Consider the following 22195-nt stretch of genomic DNA (forward strand, 5'->3'; position numbering starts at 1 on the left):
AGCTACAGCTGGCCTCTAGCTAAATACACGTTTAGCTCCGATTGACGCTTAGCCACGTGTTGCTAACGATCAACACGTTGCCCGAGCTGAGCTATCCCCCCAAGCCCCGCCCCCTTTTCGTTGCTTGGCAACAGCGAGCTGTTACAACGCCCCTTTTGCGGCTTGAATGAACTGCCCAGAAAATGCGGAAGTCATTTTTCGGCTCATTATAATTATGTTGCTCATGAGTAATAGCTCACCATCATCAGCATCAGCATCATCATCAGCATCAGCATCATCATCATCATCATCGTCTTGTGGGTAAGACAGGCAGCCACGCGCCTCTGTTGTTTGTTTCCTCTATGAGACAAGAGCCAACATATGTCACTCCCTCTCTCACTAGCTGTCTCTCCCTCGCCCTCTCCCTCCCTCTCGCCCTCTCCCTCTCTCCAACTCTCTCATTGCTTAGAACTTGAGGTCAAATAAAGTCGACTATGAGCGACGCATAGATACGCCGTGAAGCACTTTTCTATCTACACTTAATACAATTCTGCCTAGGCTTGTCGTATTACAGGGTATTCCTGGCTGAGCATATTCCTCCTGCTTTTTTTTTTTTTTGGCAATAAATTTGTATTATGAATGCCGAGCAAAGTCACAAAATGAGAAGCACGTGGCGCGCGCAATGATGCCGACCGGCTGATAAGAGCGATTCACAAACAAACGCACACACACACACATATAATCATACGCATGCTTACGACACACACACACACACACACACATACACACATACGAATTTGTTATCAACTCAGCAATTAGCAAACGTAAATTGACGTCAAGCAAATTTACTATAGCTGAAAAAAAGACGAAATAATTATATATAGATGTGGGTACTCACATACGGAATTTGTGCACAGATTGTCTATGGGATCCCTGAGGCGTGGGCGGCGGCGGGGGCGGCGGCTGAAGCGTAGTCGAACGACGTAAAGATTAACTAGCTGGTAACGCATAAGCGAACTAGTTCACGAGCGTAACAGAGCGCATTAAATGGAAATCTGTTTAGTTTGGATGAGTTTTAATTTATGGAATACCACGCCAGCTAGCTAACACGCTTCAGAAGTATGTTATGTTAGCTGAGTTAGCTCAGATGAACTAGTTCATAACAAGCGTCTCATGAGCATGACTATCAATGGCAAATTTATTCAGTGGATCATTAGCGTTTTCAACATAAATTGATAATGTATGAGCTATTGAAATATAGGAGGGGTTCAGTGAACGAACGAGCAAAGAGCTGGAACTATCGATTCTGTGAACGAACGAGCAAAGAGCTAAAGCTCGTTCAGAAGTGAACACAATTTTGCTCGATGTAATATATAAAAAATGTAAATGTAAATTCAGAAAAATATATGAGTAGACAAAGAACTAGAACTAGTTCCAAAATGAGCTGCATTTGATTATAGCAAAGTTATATGAAATAGCAAAGTTAAATATTTTATAATAGCGGCGCACTAACAAGTTCACTGGAACCAGTTCACGAGAACTAGTTCATTTGAACTAGTTCATTGGGCCTTGTTCGCTGAAACTAATTCACGCGAACTAGTTTATAAGAACTAGTTTAAAAGTACAACTGCATCATTTTAGAGCGAAAAATAATTCATTATTGAATGAACTACACTTGCCTACACTGATCTCATACAATCCCATATACTCTATCTATAGAAATATAACAAATCTAACTAGTTCAAATGAGTAAGCTATGAAAACAAAGTCAGCTGGGAAAGTTCTGTTGGTTTTTACATCACCAGGGTAAACATTTTCAGTTTGGAATCAGATCGGTCAGAGAGAAATGAATTTCATGAAATTTAAAATCTGAATTTTAAAATCTAGAACAGTTGCCAATATAATATTGATAAACGCGATACGAACAGAAACAAATGAAAGGTAGTGAAAGAAACTTAAGAAATACTAAAACGTCTTTTCTCGTATTGGCTCTTTGCAGAGAAATTCCTGGGCCAGCACAATCCTGGACATCGGAACAGCACCAGCAGCGAGGCAACCAGCGAGGACATCAATTCCAGCGACGAGCACCTGAACAAGCCCAAGTGCCGAGCTGGCAACAATTCTGGCAATCATCAGAGTAGCGGCAACAGCAACAACAAGTCGCGCTCGAAGCGCCAGCAGAAGGGGCAGGCGTTGAAGCAGACGCCTGGACAGGTGCAGGTGCAGATACAGGTGCAAGTGCCGCAGGAGCAGCAACAGCAACTGCAACAGCAGCAGCCGAACAAAGCCAACGGCAAGTGCAAGGGCAAGTGGCGCAACAACAACAACAACAACAATAATAATAATAATAGCTGCAACAATAACAACAACAACAACAACAATAACGGCAACAATTGCAATTCAAAGCGTGGCAAGGCAAAGCAAAACAAGTGCAACAATAACCAAAACAACAACAACAAGCTGCACAACAACCACCACAACAATAATAACAACAACAACAACGGGCACGGCAACAACAACATGAAATTCAACAGCTCCAATTCCTCATCAGCTGTGAGCTCACCTGGTGGCTCACCCATTGGCAGCAGCTGCGGCAGCATACGCAACAATAACAACAACAACAACAATAACAACAACAACGGCAACCACTACAACCATAACAACAACAACAGCTACAACAAGCATGGAGTAAAATCGATAACGAGCTGGCAGCGCGAAGAGCGCCAGCTGCACAAGGCTCAACAGCGTCAGAATTTGAATTTCCTGGTGCCGCCGCTGCGTCAATACGAGCGTTTGGACATTGATGATGAGGCGCTGATGCGCCAGCTGCGCCGCTATCTGATCGATCAGAATCTGTTGCGCGTGTACGGCTTCCCGGTGGCCAGTGTGGTGCACGACGGGGCCATCGAGATCTTCAAGTGTCTGCCGCACATGAGCTTCGCGGCCGCCCATGTGATGGCCGTGGCCGAGTCGGCATTGACGGTGATCAATTGCCATGATGGCCTGAATACGAGCCAATTCGAATATGTGGTTGGCGGCCAGGAGGTTGGCCATCCCGACGAGCTCATTGGCGGCGGCACTGGCCGCATCAGCAGCAGCAGCAACAGCAGCACCACCAGCGGCAGCAGCAGCAACCACATCAGCAATAGTGACACTAACAACGATAGCAACAATAGCAACAATAGCAACAATAACAACCACAGCCCAACAGCAACAACATCCACAGACTCGGGCAACATATCGCCACGTTCCCTCGACTCGGAATCGGGCGGCGAATGGAGCGGCAGCGAATGCGAATCGGCACCCAGTGCCGAGAGCAGCTACGGGCTGGAGCTCTATTGCAACTACCCGATGGTGGAGCGCACCCTGGCCAAGCAGTGTGTGCGCTGCAAGCGCGAGTTTCTGGTGGACGATCTGAGCGGACAGTATTTGACGCGCGAGGAGTGCACATACCATTGGGGCAAGTACCATCGCTGCTACGACGGCAATGTCTGGGTGAGCCGCTGGACCTGCTGCAATGGCACCGAGGAGAGCGATGCCGGTTGCACGCATCACGATCTCCATGTGTGGACCGGATCGGTGGTGGGCGTGAATGGGCCCTATCATGATTTCGTCCATACACGACCGCGCAGCGGCTCGTCGGCCCGCAACCGTGAGCCGCCCGCCGTCTATGCGCTCGACTGTGAGATGAGCTATACGGGCCGCGGCCTGGACGTCACCAAAGTATCGCTGGTGGCCCTCAACGGGCAGCTGGTGTACGAGCATTATGTGCGACCGGATGCCGATATTGTTGATTATAATACACGCTTCTCGGGCGTCACCGCCAAGGATCTCAAGGCGAACGGCTGCAAGTCGCTGGCCGAGGTGCAGCGCGATCTGCTGGAGCTGATCGATGCGGACACCATACTGATCGGACATGGGCTGGACAATGATCTGCGCGCCCTGCGCATCGTCCACAATACGCTGATCGACACATCCATTGCGTTTCCACACACAAGCGGATTCCCCTATCGTCGGGCCCTGCGCCACCTGACCAAGACGCATCTCAATCGCGAGATCCAGAGCGGGGACGGTGCCACTGGACACAGCAGTTTCGAGGACTCACGCGCCTGCATGGAGCTGATGCTGTGGCGTGTACGCCGTGAACTGGCCTCCGGCGTTGCCTGGGAGGATTAGATTAGTCTGTATAGCCTCAACCCACCCCCCAAACACACACACACACACACACACTCATACACAAAAAGACGTCCAAGCTCTAACCACGGGGCGGGTCACATTCACTGTATCGTATCGTATCAGATCTATGGGCGGGGCAACCCAAGTACTTTTAGTCTGTAAGACGTTCCTAGTTTTAGTTAATTTTTTTTTTTTTTTTTTTTTTTTTTTTTTTTGGAGTGATCCTTGGACGGATGATCGCTTCTTGTATTTAATCTCAGTCTATGGTTGCTTTATCCTTCTGGCCTTCACATCACATCCAAAAAAAAAACAGCCCCCATTAGACCATTAACATCCATTAATTTCTCTCTCCCTCTCTCTCTCTCTCCCTACCGAGCCCTGCTACTCCCTGCGAAATTCTGTCCATCCCCCTGCCCTTGTCCCAAGTTTGTGTGTTTTTTTTTTTTTAGCCCCGCCTCATCTAAATTCCACTCCCCCACGCATCCCGCGCCCCCATCCTTCCCCCCTCCCCTCCTGCTCCCCCGTTAAATCGACCTAACTCTGGGGCTCTGGCGCCCCAATCTGACGAAGCAGCTGGGCAACGCCATTGTGAGCTGAGAATGAAACCCCCAAACGAAAGGCATACATACACACACATACACACGCACGCACACAAATGCAAAAATTAAAAAAAAAAAGGAAATAATAAAAGCGACAAGAAAATTGACCAAAAAAAAAAAAAAAAGAAGAAAAACAAGCAAACAATAATATGGAATAGGAAAGCGAAAACAAAACAAACAAAACTGACAAAATGTCGTCTATATAGAGCAAAGTCTATTTTTAGTTATACGGCGATATATGTGTACATATATATATATAAAATAGCATACATATAGATGCACACACATAAACGCATATATATGTATATGTGTGTATAAATATGTGTATATGTATATAGATCTATATATATGTATGCCCATATAGATCTATCGATGTATATATATATATATATATGTATGTATATAGATCTATATAGAGAGATAGATCTATCTATATCTATCGATATCTATGTGTATATAGATCTATCTATACATATGCATACATCCACACACATGAGTAGCTATATATATATATACATATATATATATGTATATGTGTGTGTTTACACCGATATATACGCACAACAATAAATTGTAAGCATATTTGTGTATATATATGTATTTATGAAGAAACACACACATACACACACACACCCATTTTGTTGTTTGTTTTTTTTTTTTTTTTTTTTTTTTTTTTAATTCATTCTTTCTTTCCGCAAACTTTTCTCCAATTTCGATATTTTTTATAATAATAATAATAATATTAATAGTTATTATATATTATTTTCGAAGTAACCACAAGAAAAATGTACTGAAGTTTTAGCTGTGATGTTTTTTTCACTTTCTCACATATTTACAAAAAGCAAAAAAACAAAAAACAAAAACAACAACAAAAAATGCATAGGAAAATAAAGAAATTTTCAAATAAAATATATATGCAAAAAAAAAAAAAAAACAAAAAACAAAAAGAAACTGACAAAAATCACTCCACTAATTTTTTTTATATTTAAAAATAATTTTAATTTTTAAACAATTTTTTTTTTTCCCCAAATTTGTTTTCGGCCCAAAGTACGAATGTGAAGCATCTCATAAACAGAAGTAAAAAAATCAAAGTCAAAGTAAAAAGAGCAAACATTTTATATATATACTATATATATCATATAAAAATATGTTAGTTTACATTAGATTTTTTTTTTTATCTTAGCATATGCCTATTTATTTTGATTGAAATTCATGCCAATTTATAAATATATATAGGGGAAGAACACATACGTGCATATCTCTATATATATGTATATGTAAAAAGTTCATTAAAAATTTCTTCAAGTGTATAATTTTTACATAGAACAACAACAACAACAACAACATCAATCTACAACTACTACAACAATAATATTAATTAGTCTAAAGACTTACAATTTAAGATTATATTATCAAATATTGTAATAGATATATATGTATATACACATACATACATATACGTATACATATATAAATAATTTTTTTTTTTGTAGTAGTTCGTAGATTTTTACTACTATTTTGTAATGATTGTTTCCAAGACAAAAATGCTGCAAACACTCTATATATATATACACATATGTATATATATATATGTATACATAAATACATTATGTTTCAAGCAAGATTCTCCAACAACAACAACAATTACACACATATTTAAATGTAGAATTGATGTTCCTAGCAGCAGCAGCCAACCGAGAGAGATGTGTGGCGGAAGCGAATGTATTTTTATATTGAAAATCAAAATGTGAAATGCGAAAATGCAATTCTTGATTGACATACACAAAAAAGAGTAATCAAAACAAACAGAAATTCAAAAAAATAATAAAAAAAAAAAAAAAAAAAAAAAAAAAAAATGAAATGAAAACGATGCAGAAAATAAATGAAACATTAAGTTGTTTTCAAACGATTTAACATTTACAGAAAAAAAAGCAAACCATTTTTTATTTAAGGGGTTGGATTTGGGGTTAAATTTAGTAAAGATCGAAATCGAAATCGAAATCGAGATCGAGGTGGATATAGAACAGATCGAAATGGATATCGAAATCGTTATGGAGATCGCATGGGGATGGATATCGTAATAGAGATAAATACCTAATTTCAGATGGGGAACGAATTCTAGGCAGAAATCGACATGGATATTTAAATTGAGATCGAAATCGAATACAGAATGGATATCGAAATATGTATAAAAATCGATATTAAGGTTGAGATCGGAATCGAAATGGAAGCAGAAATCGATATGACGAGCGAGATATATATTAACCAAAAATCAACCTCTTTAAGGTTAATATTAATATACAAGAACTATGTCTATTGCTGTGGTTTCCCACGGTGTATAATACAAGCTTAATGCACAATTCTATAATAGATGGCTGCGACCCTAGGGAGGCTCGTAGATTCCTCAATGCTGACTCGCAGTTGTCCACATGAAAGCTTAAATAGGGATGCTTTAAGAGAACTGTTTCCATTAGATGAACACTGGAAAGAGGAGGCGTAGCTCGATGATGGAGCGATTTGATTAATCAGCTTGAACTGGTGTTTGAGTTCATCACAGATCGCTGTGATCGAGCATGGGTACAACTTTTGATACCAGTCTATATCAGGTTGGTAATACTTATCCTCGTGCATAAATCAAAAATTTAAAATAAAACATTCGATAATATAATAATGAAAAAAAATACAACAAATATTTTTTCGCAACTTTGCATACCTTTTTAAAGAGCCCTCGTATCTAGAGCTGCGCTCTGGCATAAAAGGAAATTCTCTAGCTGACTTGGAATGGTTTTGCATAATCTCTATTAAACTACAATTTGTTTACAGTCTAAATTAAGTTTTGCGATACTTTTCTTTACTTTTCTTTTCTTTCCTTTCTTTTGCCTTTGGCACTTGAGCTGGACATGAATTGAATACAATTGATTTGAGGTAGCCGCTGGTGACCTTTGAGCCCGAACGAACGAACTATTATATTTATAGGGCTGGCCGGCGTCGCAGCGAAGATGATGATCATAGAGAATCGAGAGTAGTTCTCACAGTCACAGCCAACGTAAGCATAATAATAGTAGCAATAATCTATTTCAATTATTTTTGATTAACAGCTGTTACATGACGATGCTCGTGTCACCTTCATAGCCATCATCCGCAGTGCGTCCATGCCACCTATGTATGTATGTGTTGTATCTGGGCCACACGACACGACACGGCTTTTTGAGGTCAATGCAAGATGAAAGCATGCCAAAGCCAGCCATCGCTCGCTGATAATGAAAATCGTCATTATAGTAATAATAATAATAATAATAACAATAACAATAATAATAATGATGATCACAATAAAGCGACAAACAAATAACCAACCAACTGTTTGTTACTGTCAGCAATACCAGCTGTCTGCCCGTCTGTCTGTCTAACTCTGCTTTACATGCGACTGTGTGCTCAGCTGAGCGGGTGCTGGTAGGGGTGCGGGTGTGGGTGCGGGTGCGTGCCATCGACTACTATTTGCTCAACTAAGTAACCAGGAAGTGCTAAAGCGTTTGCAATCTATCGCAAAAAAAGAATGAAAACAATTAGCAGTCGCAGCACTCCCAGAGACAGGCATATTAGGTCTAGAACTACAGTGGAGCCGCCACAGCAGTGAGCAAGAAAACTCTAGACTAATAAAAACTTCAGCATTTTCCATTAAATATTTGACAATATTTGCAACTGATCTTCAAATAAGAATTCGACAGAATTTTTATTGGTTATCCAATATATAATATAAATCAATATACAATATAATATAAAAAAATATACATGAATCTCAATACAACATTTGGAGGTTTTAACCGCAAAAGTATAGGAGGTACAATTTTATAGCTGACTCTAAATTAGTTAATCGATAACATTCAAACGGATTTACTTAACGATCAAACTCGATGTGCGCTTTCTATACAGGAACCTAAAATAATTTGATGGCTCTAGCACTTATAGGTCGTAAGATCGACGCGCTTACACATACGGACGGACAGACGGACATCCAGCAGATAGACCTGACTAGATAAGGATCAGAAATATATACAGCAGAATCCGGTTATAACGACACTCAAGGAACCGTCGTTATACCCGGAGGCGCTATAACCGTATGAGTTTGTTCATAAAAGTTTGTCTGGGGACCAGAGTTTTCGTCGCTGATTACCGTACAGACGCTATAAGCAGAGTCGCTATAATCGGAAATTTGGATCCCAAGACAAATATACTTACTTATATGAGCAAACTTATACGGTCTTTCGGGTATAACGACGGAGCCTTGAGCTTCGTTATAACCGGATTCTACTGTATATATACTCTATGGGGTCTGCCACACCTCCTACACTTCAACAAAAGCATTACACCCTGATTTCCCATTTTCACTTGATTTAGGGTATACAAACAAGCAAGCGTTGCTCCAAGCGGCAGTGCCTGACTAGCTGATACCCTGCACACTGCGCAGAGCTGCTATGCCAGTCACTCCACACTTCTTTCAGAGCACACATAACAAACAAAACAGCAAACAACGCGCACACACACACATGCATATACACACACACAAGCTTGGGCACGCGCGCCGCTAACTGCGCAGTTAACGCAGCGATTGCGCTGGAGCTGCGCCGTCGCGACGGCTTTGCCATGCGAACTTAATTGTTGAATAACTTTTCATCTAGTTGGACTTTCTTAAGCAAATTTTCAGAGCGTGATAATAGCAACCAGATGTGTTCATGTGCCAAAGCAAACGTCTCTAGTATTTGCCTTTCGTATTATTTGTATATGTGTGAGAAGGGGGAGGGGAGCTAGCTCCCTAATATAAAAAATCTGTGTATTTAAAAAAAAAAAAACAGTCCATAGGAAATTTACAGTTTTTTAGCGAGTTAAAATAAAACGAAATTCCATGATCGATTATTGGATACAATAAGAAAACAAGTAAGAAGGCTCCAGTCGAGACTGCTCGACTAGGAGATACCCTGAACCCTCTAAGCTGATATTCTAATCATTCTGCACTTCTTTTATGCACACATACATACACATGCATTCACACGCACGCATAAGCCTACGCTCTGCTAACTGCGCAGTAAGCAGCGAATGCACTTGGGCTGCGCTGCAGTGTGGGCAATATTATGAGAACTTATTTGTTGAATAATTTCTTTTGTAAACATATGATCTTAATGAAACTTTCAAAACGTATTCATATGGTGAATATGTGTGTACATTCCAAAGCACAAGTCTCTAGTACTTGAAATGCGTTTTTTACAAATTGGTGGCGAAGGGGGCGTGGTATCCAAAATCTGTAAACTACAAAATCTGTGTATCTATTAATTTTATATACAACGCAAATTTGAAGACTCCAGGTCTAAAAGTGTTAAAATTAGGCTGAAAAAACAAAATCAATTTTTCGATTATTCTCGATAAAAAAGTTATCGGATTAGTTATCGAAAAAATAAAGCAAACTCGTACTGCGTATGGTACACACGAGTATGCATTTCAGCTCTCTAGCTCTTATAACTTCTGAGATCGACGCACTCATACGGACGGACGGACGGACGGACGGACGGACGGACGGACAGACGGACAGGGCTATATCGACTCAGCTCGTCGCGCTGATCAAGAATATATATACTTTGTGGGGTCTGCCACGCCTCCTTCTGCCCGTTACATACTTTTTCACAAAACCATTATACCCTGATTTCCCATTTTCAATGGGTTCAGGGTATAATGAGATGATTTATTGAGAAATGAAAAAAAAAAAAAAAAAACAAGTTCATACTATAATCGTATATCTTAAAGTCTATAAGTATATAGTATGTACATATATTTACATACATATATAGAAAGACGGATTAATAGACGCAGGACAGATCAACAGAATGACGAACGGGCAGAGGGATAGAAGCATGAACGGACGTAAGGCTAGATAGATCCACGAACAGCTCGACAGGCGAACGGACGTGCGGAGCTGGCTAGAACGACGCAGTCGAGCAATTACTTTCAGTACTCTAAGAGCTCTGGTATGAGGCCCAGTGATCAGTACCAAATCCCGTTGCGAATGAGTTCAAGGTGTTTGGAAGCATAAACTCGATTTTCAGCAGCTGGCCCTTTACACATTGGCTCACTGTATATGTGTGTGTCTGTGTTGCAGTGAAAGTAGAAAGTGTTTCTCCAGATGACGAAATACCAAACTGTGTGCAGATGACTTCTGCAGCAGCCAGCAGAGAGCAGGAGCAGAGAGCAGGGAGCAGAGAGCAATCAGTGGCTGTGCCACTTGGGGCAAGTTCGCTGATTCGCCAACTGGCAATGCAACTTAACAAACTTTTGCCGAATATCAGCTTTTGCAGCTCTATGCGCACGTGTGTGTGTGTGTGTGTGTATGTGTGTCTTTTTCATTTAATTTAATTTTACTCAATTTTTATTTGCTTTTTTTGTGCAGCTCGCTCTAAACCCCATATAAAGACGGCAGACTGAGGGGAATGGGTATGGGGCGAGGGGCCAGTTGGGCTGCGGGGAGGGGGCGGTGGTAGAGCTGTGCTATCATTTGACGTATGAAGGCGATCGACTAAATATAAATTGAATGTTCGTGTTTGGCACATTTGTGCTAAAAATCGCATCGATTGTTTTAAATTGTCGAATAGACATTGTCGAGATGTATTTAGACAACAAGCGATATGTGTATATGTATGTGTGTGTGTGTGTGTGTGTGTGTGTGCATATACTGCAAAATTTAGACAACATTGTATAGTGTATAGCATGATCGACGCCCACCGACGCGCCCTAATGCTCTATATACACGCGAGCGAATGAGAAACAAAAATTGAATAAATCATGTAAATAAATAAGCGATGATAAACAGTACTAATACATACATACATACATATGTATATGTATGTACATATGTAGTTGCAAATGTATGCACATATGCATGTACATCATATAGCTGTATGTGTGTATGTTTCTTATGCAATTGAAATTTTAAAAATAGACAGATAACAGATGCTTTATCAACTGTGTATGTATGTAGATAAAAGATGGCCAATAGTGCGCCAGCAGGTGCAAGCGACCTTGGGCAAGAGAGTTAATCTAAGTGCGATGCAGGTTTGTGCAAATATATTACTAAAAATTTGCTATACATTATCAGCAAATATGCCATTATCTAAGTTAGATATAAATCATGATATGTATGTATACAGTATGTACATGTACATACATATATAACGGCGCTAGCTCAACATATTCAAACAGCGTAAAAGAATATTTCGCACACCTATCGGCCTATCGATAGTCAATTGCACTGTGTGATAAAAGCGTCATTGGTCAGTGTTGAGGAACGAGTGCAGCTGCACTAGCGCACTTGGCGCGCATTTTCAAATGACTCAAGCAAAGAAAGTTGCCTTAAATGGACAGGCAATAAATATGAACGTATTTAATGGTCGCTTAAGATTGTTTTTTGTTTATGAAACATATGGCTAAAACGCGGCGCATGAATCATGCATGTTCGTCTGTATTGTAAATGCGTGTAAAAATTCAATAAACTTTGGATTTAACCAAATATGGCTAAGACGAGTTCGGCGTGAATCAGACGTGTGAGCATTTTTATTTATTTATTTTTTTTTTTTTTTTTGTGTATTTCTTTTGTTAAATATGTCGTAATATAAACGTAAATAGAAGTATATTTTGTTGATATCAGTGACAGTTGTTTTTTTGTTGTTGTTTATAAACTAATTTATGGCATTTTCTTTACTCTTGTTTTCCCATAACTAATAATAATAATGGTAATAATAGTAGCAGTTGTTGTTGCTGCTGCAGCATATGCCAGCTGGAGGTGATAGCTCGTGCCTGCCAAACAGAACGTGATTTGTTATGGAAGCGCACAGCAAATGCAATTTTGTTGGCGCCGATGCTGTTCCATTATACAACATTGAAACCCAAACAAAAATGAATTGTAAACAATACCAAATGTGTGTGTGTGTGTGTGTGTGTGTGTGTGCTTATGTGTGCGGCAGTTTGTACATATTTGAAATCGAAGCTAACTTCGCCGACCAAATGTCGTCATTTTGGTCTTTGGTGACGTGATTATTTTTTGTAAAGCGCCTGACTCTCTGACTCTGTCTCTGTCTCTGTCTCTATCTCCGACTCTGTCTCTGTCTCTGGCTTTAGCTAAGTTTGTCGCCTCGACGGCCACATGACATAATTCTCCATACATGAGATTCTGAATAATGCAATTTGCATGCAATCAACTCATTGAATTTGCCAATGAAATGACGTGAGGCAAACTCAGCGAGCTGCCTTAGAGAATTTCTTATCAATTTCTTATCTATGCAATTTTAGCTTTTAAATTTATGAAGCTAGCTGGGCCTTCGATCATAGATATACATATATCTTAAAAAAAAAAAAAAAAATAGAAAAAAGAGACTAAAAGATTTATCATGTCGTGTGAAAAATATTGCCATGAACAAAAATCTTTATGCTTGGCATAACTCAAGCATAAGTCGTCTAGGGGCAACAGTGGTCACATAATTCTTCACATATATATATACATATATATATACATATATATATATACTTGCGTGATATATGTATGTATATCCATCTGCTTGGCAATGCTGTGCAAATGAGCAAATGTGGTCAAGAGTCAACAATTTCCAGCTACAAATCTAATGAAATGTTGCAAGATTTTACGTTATTTTTGGCAGAAGGCGACATCTGTATTACATACATACATGTACTATATATACACATATAATCATATATATATATATATATACATATATGTATGTGGCACATTGTGCAACTTGTCTCTTTTGCTCCCAGCTTGGAGCACCTTTCTCGCTTTCGCTGTTGCTTTTACCAAAAGGGAAAGGCACCGATCTTTCGCTATTGTTGCAGTCGCTCACTTATCTAATTTGATATGCTCGCTTCTTTCAGAGAATTGGCAATTGGTTGGCTGGCTTTGCATTTCGCCTTGGGCCACTTATCTAATCGACTTCTTTCTTTTGTCTAGCTGCCGTCGCTGAGCTAAGCAACTTCTTGAAAGCGAAAGTTGGGCAAGCTCCGTTAGCTCTTTGCCTGCTTTTCACTGCCAGACAAACTTATCTAAACGAGTGAATACGCTTCTCGCGCCAACGTAACTAGCTTATCTAATTAATTGGGAATCCAGTTCTCCCTTGCCAACTCACTGAGCTATTTGCTCAAGAACTGCCGTAGAGAAATTTATCTAGTCTCATAAGTACGCTTCTCGCTTCTAACTGAATTGAAAGTTGGGCTTGTTCGCTTCCTCGCATCTTCTCTTCCTGCAAGTCCATCATCCATGATTTTCCTTATTTGCTAGCTACAAAACTTATCTAATGGCATGCTAAAAACCGTTTGCTGTAGACTGCTTGACTTTCTGTCCGAGACAAACTTATCTAAATTAGTCTCACTTCAATAAAACAAGCTTATCCAATAAATGTAGATAGCTTCTCTCTGTTGAATCAGCTAAGCTATTTGCTGTCTTAACGGTAGCTTACTACTGGATAGTTTTGCTGTCTGCTGCAAGCTTATCTAGTCCAATGGTTACGCTTCTCGCTTCTACCAGGCACGCCGGTGCCTATATCCACTTTAATAGCTGCTCTTTGCTTTCAGCTAATCTGCAAGATTAGTTAGAGACGGCATTCTAACTTATTTAATCGCCACACTTATTCAATCGATTGCTATGGCTTCTCTCTGCTGCCGCACGCAACTTCTTGAAAGCGAAAGTGAGACAACCTGCTGTGCCGCTCGCTGCCCGCCACCCGCCGCCCGCCACCCGCCGCCCGCCGCCCGCTGAACTCGATTGAACGCTTAGTCAAGTTGAAGGCTTTCGGTGGCTTTGGCCGACTAAATAAACCCGCCTTGGCGGCCAATTTCATTTTGGTTTATCAGCTGACGTTTGTTGCTTCAATTCGAATTTCGAATACAACAACGAGTTTTACATGCAGATGCGTGAGCGTTCACTGCGTGTTTACCTTTCACACCCACACGCAGAGTAAGAGAGAGAGAGAGAGAAGAGAGAGAGAGAGAGGTAGAGAGTTTCTGGGCCACAGACAAGTGGAACGCCCCACGCTGCATTGCCCCTGGATGGTTGGCGGCGCCGTAGTTAGTGAAAGTTCAAGGCTGCAGCAAACACACTCCCCACACACACACACACACACACACACATGCACACGCACACAATGAACAATAGCTTACCTGCATATTTCAATAATTATGTACATAGACAAGCAAATAAATTCGCACAAAGCTTGTTTAAACTTTGCTGTTTGATAAAGAACATTTTCGCCAGTCTCCCTTTCCCCTCTCTCCGCCTGTCTCTCTCTCACTCTCTCTCTCTCTCTCTCTCTCTACCTTGCTGTTAATCGCATCAAGTTCACATATTTGTACAAATGAATTAACATATATGTATTTGCCAATGTACTTTATTGGCGCTCGACAAACACACAAACTCCGGCATTGTCCTTTGCCCAACAATTGCATTCACTTGCGATTATTTGCTCATGCTTTACATCTGTTTCCATTGAACTTTGAGGCACAATGGCCTCCAGTCCATGGCGCACAGGTGATCAGATCTCCAACTGCATCCACAGTAGTCGACGGAGCTGCTGCTGCTGCTGACTATCGGAATGGAGGGTATAAATTCGATCACTGAACCTTTATAGCTCCCCTCGATGTCATTTTCCATAAAAGGCTTCGATAATGTCCTACTGATTTCCATTAATTACACACACATACATGCATAGCAAAACTTTCGGCAACTGTTTCACACCGCACTTTATTTTGATTTCCATTTCTCTCTCTCTCTGTCTCAATCTCAGTCTCTATCTCTCTCTCTTTCTCTCTCTCTGTCTCTATCTCAGTCTCTGTCTCTCTATCTCTCTCTCTCTCTCTCTCTCTCCCTTTCCACCTCCCTCTATGTCTATTCTCTGTTTCTCTACTTGACTATGTTTTCTTCCACTCTCTTGACTATGTTTTCTTTACTCTCATATTCTTTCATTCGCTGCCTACTTCAGTCTGTCTTTTACTTTTCCCCGCTTTCTCTCTCTTTCTCTCCTCTCTCTCTCTCTCTCTCTCTCTCTCTCTGTCTTCCTGCATTGCCCTTAATATTTTTCCTCCACTCTCCTCATTTTTTCTCCTCTCTCTTTCATCCTTTATATGTATTTTCTTGCACTCACACTCTGCCTCACTCTCATTTTCGCACCATTTTCCTCTCTTTCTTCTGCTGTCACTCTATCTGCCTCACCTCTGCTTTCAGTCTTATCTCGCTCTCTTTCTTACCTTTCAATCTTACATTCTCACTCTCTCGTACCTATCTACTATGCCCAACCCTTCCTATCTCAGCATTTAACTATCTCAATATATTTCCCTATCATTATCCTTTATCCTATCGCTATCTCTGGCCTGCTTCTTATAGCAGTCTCTCTTTCTCTCTCTCTCTCTCTCTTTTCTTCCTTTTCACTCTTTCTCTTTCTATTCATTGAACATGAGTACTTTGAATACTCGCTCATGGATTTGAAGAGTATATAGGTTGTATACATTATTTCTTGAGCCCTTCGCGATTCGGCACAGCTTAAGATGTCATCGAATTGGCACATGATATTTTACTGAGCTCTTCTTCTTCTTCTTCTCTGTTTAACATAGGCAATCTTGGCTGTAGTCGCTAAACGGCTGTCGGCACTATGTGGCAATTGGCAATAAAGAAACTTGTTTAGCTTCGACGCAAACACCCTTGGGGGCGCCGGCTAATGCGACGGCGCACTCAACTCCAACACCAACTCCAAATTCAGCTCCAAACACTCAAACATATTGCCAAAATTGCCTGTAAACTTGTGCATCAACTAGATGGTTAATGTGTGTGATGGGCGGTTGGCCAGGCTGTCACACCACTTTCAAAATATATGTATATAAAAAATGAGATAAAAACTAATACGAAAAAAATCAGTTTTTTTTTTTTTTTGAAAATGCAGAAAAACTTGTGGGCTGAAATTAACGGCAATTTGTTGGGGAGTCTCTTATGAGAGTGTTGCATGTTGCATATTGCATGACGACAATATATCATTTTTTTTTTATTTCTCTCTTTTTATGATGTATGTAGGCGTAGCTGCATTTCCTCGATGTTACCCAATCCGGAAAATTCAAAGACTAGACGCTCGCAGGCAGCACGAACAGGCGCCGTTATGATTGAGTAATTACGAGCAGATAGGCGCGCACATAGGTGAGTATTAATTATAATTATACTAAGGCAGGTAGCTGGAAGACTTGCAAGTATTTGTGGCGTGGCGAGATTTGGCCAATACGAAAAAGCAGCTCGAGACTCTTTGGCGCTTGTTGTTGGCCTTTGATCAGTGTTTGATGACTTTCACTAATGCATATTTTGACCACGGCTGCTATTAGCATAGGTCTGTTAAAATTTTAGATATTGAATAATTGATGTACATATGTATGTATATGTGCTTGTCGAGTTTGGTCACCATAGCTCATACTTTTATACTTTTTAAACTGCGCGCAACATCAAAATCTCAGTTTGCATTCTTTCACAATGTGAATGGCAATTTCTAGTCGCTTCTCTTTATTCTCTACTGCAAATCATAACAGCCCTGTGCGAATGAGCTAGACAGCAACATCGTGGCTACACACAGCAACAACTCTCGCTATCTCACTCTCCCTCCTTAACAAAGCGCGAATTGAAGGATGCAAATCAAAACTGAGAGGCGAGCAGCCAATACGCAAACTCACTCGGATGAAAGCTTTCAGTCGTGGCTACACGCAGCAACAGCTCTCGCTGTCTCACTCTCCCTCCTTAACAAAGTGCGAATTTAAGGATGCAAATAAAAACTGAGAGGCGAGCACCCAATACGCAAACTCACTCGGATGAAAGCTTTTACAGGAGCTTAACTCAATGGAAGCTCTCAGTCATACACTAATACTACTAATACTGCGACAGCAGGAGGCAAACATAACAGAATTGAGCAACTTAGAAAACAGGATTTTCCATACATTTCGCAATATTACGTTATTAATATTATTGCGATACTACATGATCATCTTTATATTTGTAATTTTGCTTTGATCACTGTTCAGGCTTAATCGTACAAAATGTATATATACACAAATGCTGCCTAAAGTGTTTCGAATTAAGCTTTTCAGTTTTTCGAGCATATAATCGCTTGTTGCTTAACTCACTACGATGCAGTGCAACATAATTATATTCGTTACATTTACATATATATGTATATAAAAAAAAAAGATAAAAGAAAATAGTAAGAGATGGAAATATACAAATAATAAACGCCATTTAAAACAAATCAACAAAAAGTGCACAAACGCTGCCAGCTCTTAACGGCTAAACGGCTACGAATGTCGCCGGCTATTGCTGCAAACAATACTCGAGCGCATTTGGAAGAAATTTGTCTCACGTTGGCCTAAGGTACGAGCTATGTATGTATGTATGTACTCGCATCGCATTGCTAATTATTGGCCGATGTCGATGCTGTTGCTGCTGTTGTTGCTGTTGCTGGTGTTGTTTGTTTATAAATGATGCCAGTTATATCGCCATCCTTTTGTATGACACAGCGCCTGCAAAAGGATAGAAACAATAATTAAATGGGTGCCTGCGAATGGGCTAACGGATGTCTGCTTACTTATTGCCACTGTACAGACAAACAGTGGCCGGAAGAGTGCTGTTGGGCTCCAGCTTGGCCACCTGCTCGGATATGGCCATTCCAATGCCAGAGACGTTGGGATTAATGTTGCCCTTGGCTGTGCAAAAGTTGAAGGAAACGGCAAAAACAATCAACAACAATAAAATAAAGCAGACTTGTTTACGACAGATTAAAGCATACATATATGGACATGCACACACACACATGCACACTCTTGCATGCATGTAATGATAATGCTTTTTTTACTTCACTCACCGCCCAAGCAGAGGCCTTGCCGATTCGCCACTAAGGCACCCACGGTGTCTTGTTGTGTTAAGCTGCAAGGATCAAGTGATTAATAGTTTGGATGGTTTATTATTATGCAATACGTACATTTCGCTCAACACTTTTTCCAGTTGCTGCTCCATTTGTTTAACTTCAATTTACCAACAATTGTAAAAACGAAAACAAAGAATAAACCAAAACAATGCTAATTCCGAGTTGGACTATCGAAAGCGTTGGCTATCGATAAATGGGGGTGGCCACAGATTGACTTTAGTGTTGCAAAATACGTCGAGTCTAGCACGAGCGCCACTTGCAGTACTTACTGAAAATCAATTTGAATTTAAGCGTTACAATAGATTCAAATACAAAATAAACAAAAAGTAATAATAGTCGAGTTGTTATTAACATATATTTTATTGCCGTTTGTATGCAGACGACTGCATTAAATCAAATTCTCGTTTACAATGCCAAATATATTTAACAATTTTTATGGTTTGAAATCAAAATATAAGCTACATACCGAACATTTAATAAAATATGTGTGTATTTTACCTTATGTATTATACTCTATGATGATGGTTGTGGAGCACGCCCATTTGGAATTACTGTTAGCCATGTTGCGGCTGGATGCGTGCTTTAGGTCGAAATATAGCTTTAACATTTATAATCGTACATAATGCGATAAATCGCTCAAAAATATAAGGGTATGTATTGATACTAGGTATACTACTACTGCCGATAGTGTATTTCTCATTTTTCATGTTGTTTGTGTGTGTGTGTTTCTTTCTTCAGTGTATATGTATATGTATGTGTGTGTGTGTGTAGTTTAAACGATTTCGTACTTCTCCACGAATAGAATCGTTTCACTTGAATACTTGACAGACGAATCAGTGTCAACCTGTACTACATCCAGCGCACTAATTGCCGCATACGGCGTCTTTGAGACAAACGACACTTGCAAGGGGAAGAAGTCGCTCGGTATGGAGGCACTGCAACTGAATTCCATTGATCCCGACTTATTCTCAGCATCGATGATGGGAATGTGCCACTGCAGCACATGCTTGCGTGCATCATAGTTGTAGGTACCATCGTATTCGGCCACAGAGGGCTGGACGTTCAAGCTGCAATAGGAATGGATTACCATTGAGATAACCATATGGATGGATGGCTAATGATTATTTCCTTACGGCAATGGTATAACGATGACGACATCCTGCAACTCCAGATGCTGTGTCTCCAGTTCATATTCAATGTTCACATCGCAGCCGCCTTCTCCGTTGTCCGATGGCCAACAGTTAACTGCACGGAATGGATTAGAGAGAGACAGATAGATAGTTAGTTACTAATACAGAAAGCAGCCGAAAACGGATGAGCTCACTGGTCAAAGGAATGGCCGATTCGTCCTGTGTAATGAAGCGCCACTTGAGTACGCCCACATCGGTGTTGAGGGGGAACGGCTTGGCTGGATTCTTGAGTCCGATCATGGCGCGTGTCTTGAATAGTTCCTTGTCAACATTCGGATGTGTCTGCAGCTGTATGCCCTGTGTATCATTGTTGGCCAGCTTCACCTTGATCCGTCCCAGATTCTCGTCGGTAATGCGCAGCGTTAGCAAGCCGCTAAGCTCGAACTGTTGTACGCCGCCATCACGGCCCAGACGCACCACCAGCTTGTCTTCCATTTTGAGATGGACACTGGAAAATAAATGTAGTTTATATTTATGTGGTCAAAGGGACAACGCAACTCATTCCATTACCTTTCTGTATGAATGTCCGCGGAGATTTTAGCCTTTGCCGCTGCACTGGCGCTGGCCGCTGCACCGGCACTGCCCGCTGGCACAGCTGGTGCCAGGTTGGCAATCTTCTCGCCCTCGCTCTTCAACTGATCAACAAAGCTGTCCACGTCCTTGGACTTGCCGCCTAATTTGAGCGCATTGCGCGAAACAGGCTTTCTGCAAGCGCGATAACAATGGAGAGAGAGGAAGAGAGAGAGAGATAGAGAACATATTAATGTAGATTATATCCCATATCAAGAGTTGCTATCAATATTAGCTTACATTGCCGGCTTGCTAGAGGAGGACATATGCTTGGTCTCCATCTCAATGGATGGTGCACCGCTTCCGCTGCCAATGCCAGTGCTGATGCCACTGCTGCCAAAGCTGTCTGAGCTGAAGCCACCGCTGCGTCCGCCCATGCCGCCCATGGAGGGGCCACCGCGCTTGGTGGCCTCCATGCGTTGACGCTGCAGCTCCTTGGCCTTCTCACGCATCTTCTGGCGTGCCTCGCGCTCCTGTGTCTGACGCACGGCCTGGTAGACCTTCTCCTCGTGCGAATCCATCTCAACGAATGTCTTGATTTGCGCCAGATTCACGCTCTCCCTATAGCCAAGGGCAACAATCTCGTCAAAGGCAAATATCAAATTGAATGCATTCTCCACAATCTCCTTCTCGTCCAGCGAGTGACTGTACTCTGGGATCTGCGTGGAAAGCATATATAAATGGAAATTTGAAACAGCTATTGCATATTAGTATGCACGCACCACTTTGGAGAATAGACGCAGCGTTTCCAAGTCCTCCAGTATATTGCTGGCCTTTGTGGTTATGAGCAGCATATAGAGTTTCTCCATCGGCTGATAGACGTAGCGCACCGAGTCTGTCTCCACGTACGTGTGCTGCTTGCCGGCGGTCATCAGCTTGGGGAATGCTGCCAGCAGACCCTCGATGCGCGCCTTCGTCATCTCCACGAACTGACGTGACAATATGACTGTGTGTGTATGTGCGTGTGCGTATGCGTGATGTTGGAATGTGAAAGTGTGAGGTTAGACATTTAAACAGTTTAAGTAAACAATATTAAGTGATTGACTTACCTTTGCCATTCTTTGTGCAGACTGCTGCAGCAATGAGTACCTGGGATTAATCAAACACAAATGAGATAAGCAAAACAGCCGACGTAGACGTATGTACGTTTGTGTGTATGTGTGTGTGTGTGTGCGTGTCTGTGCGGGCTTACCATTTTGATGCAGCGGTAATTGAATCAGCTAACGAATACCTGAAAATACCTAGCTGTAATGTATGTAGTTCGAACGGTAGATTTACTGATTTGGAATGATCAAAACAAATCGCTGTTAATCAATCCGCATCCGCGTAGCTGACGTGTTCGGTTCTGCAACTAAATGTTTACGATTGCGTGCGTATGTGTGCTAGAGATGGCAGCGCGAATAGCACAGGCAGTCAGTTCTTGCTATCCCAATTGATTCGATTGAATATGCGGCAAAATCGAGAAGGTGCTATAGTAACGTGTTTACTTATCACTAACAAATTGAAAACATGGTGCATCCTGCATGTGCATTTAATTTTGTAATTTTTAATTCATCAAACTATAGAGCACTTAAATCGAATCTCTATTTTGCTGCCGGTAGTGTGTGCTATCGATAGTATCGAGTGTCTATCGCCACCGCTGACACAAGCCGATTACTTGCACAACACTTCAAATGATAACACAAATCAG

General features: G+C 41.1%; 3 protein-coding genes across 3 annotated transcripts in view; 1 reads left to right on the plus strand and 2 right to left on the minus strand.

The window, feature by feature from the left end:
- LOC6586002 (putative uncharacterized protein DDB_G0286901) overlaps positions 1-4819 on the plus strand; it is a 41142-nt gene extending 36323 nt beyond the window's left edge. The window contains exons 3-4 of the mRNA XM_044007467.1: positions 1979-2376; positions 2428-4819. Of these exons, the coding sequence (XP_043863402.1) occupies positions 1979-2376; positions 2428-4155 (2126 nt within the window). The 3' untranslated portion in view covers positions 4156-4819. The remainder of the gene's footprint in view (positions 1-1978; positions 2377-2427) is intronic.
- A 12933-nt stretch (positions 4820-17752) lies between these two features.
- Positions 17753-18934, minus strand: LOC6586003. Its single transcript, XM_002011591.4, has 4 exons — positions 18800-18934; positions 18683-18744; positions 18407-18524; positions 17753-18341 (listed from the first exon to the last, which is right to left on the minus strand). Exons 1-4 carry the CDS (start codon positions 18832-18834, stop codon positions 18233-18235), a joined length of 324 nt encoding a protein of 107 aa, XP_002011627.1. The 5' UTR covers positions 18835-18934; the 3' UTR covers positions 17753-18232.
- A 152-nt stretch (positions 18935-19086) lies between these two features.
- Positions 19087-22045, minus strand: LOC6586004 (coatomer subunit delta). The gene is made up of 8 exons (XM_002011592.4): positions 21698-22045; positions 21555-21594; positions 21228-21451; positions 20746-21164; positions 20446-20640; positions 20070-20383; positions 19879-19990; positions 19087-19812 (listed from the first exon to the last, which is right to left on the minus strand). Exons 1-8 carry the CDS (start codon positions 21698-21700, stop codon positions 19518-19520), a joined length of 1602 nt encoding a protein of 533 aa, XP_002011628.2. The 5' UTR covers positions 21701-22045; the 3' UTR covers positions 19087-19517.
- Between the last annotated feature and the right edge of the window lie 150 nt (positions 22046-22195).

Source organism: Drosophila mojavensis, unplaced genomic scaffold, assembly GCF_018153725.1.
Source record: "Drosophila mojavensis isolate 15081-1352.22 unplaced genomic scaffold, ASM1815372v1 contig_136, whole genome shotgun sequence".
In the NCBI taxonomy this organism is placed as follows: domain Eukaryota; kingdom Metazoa; phylum Arthropoda; class Insecta; order Diptera; family Drosophilidae; genus Drosophila; species Drosophila mojavensis.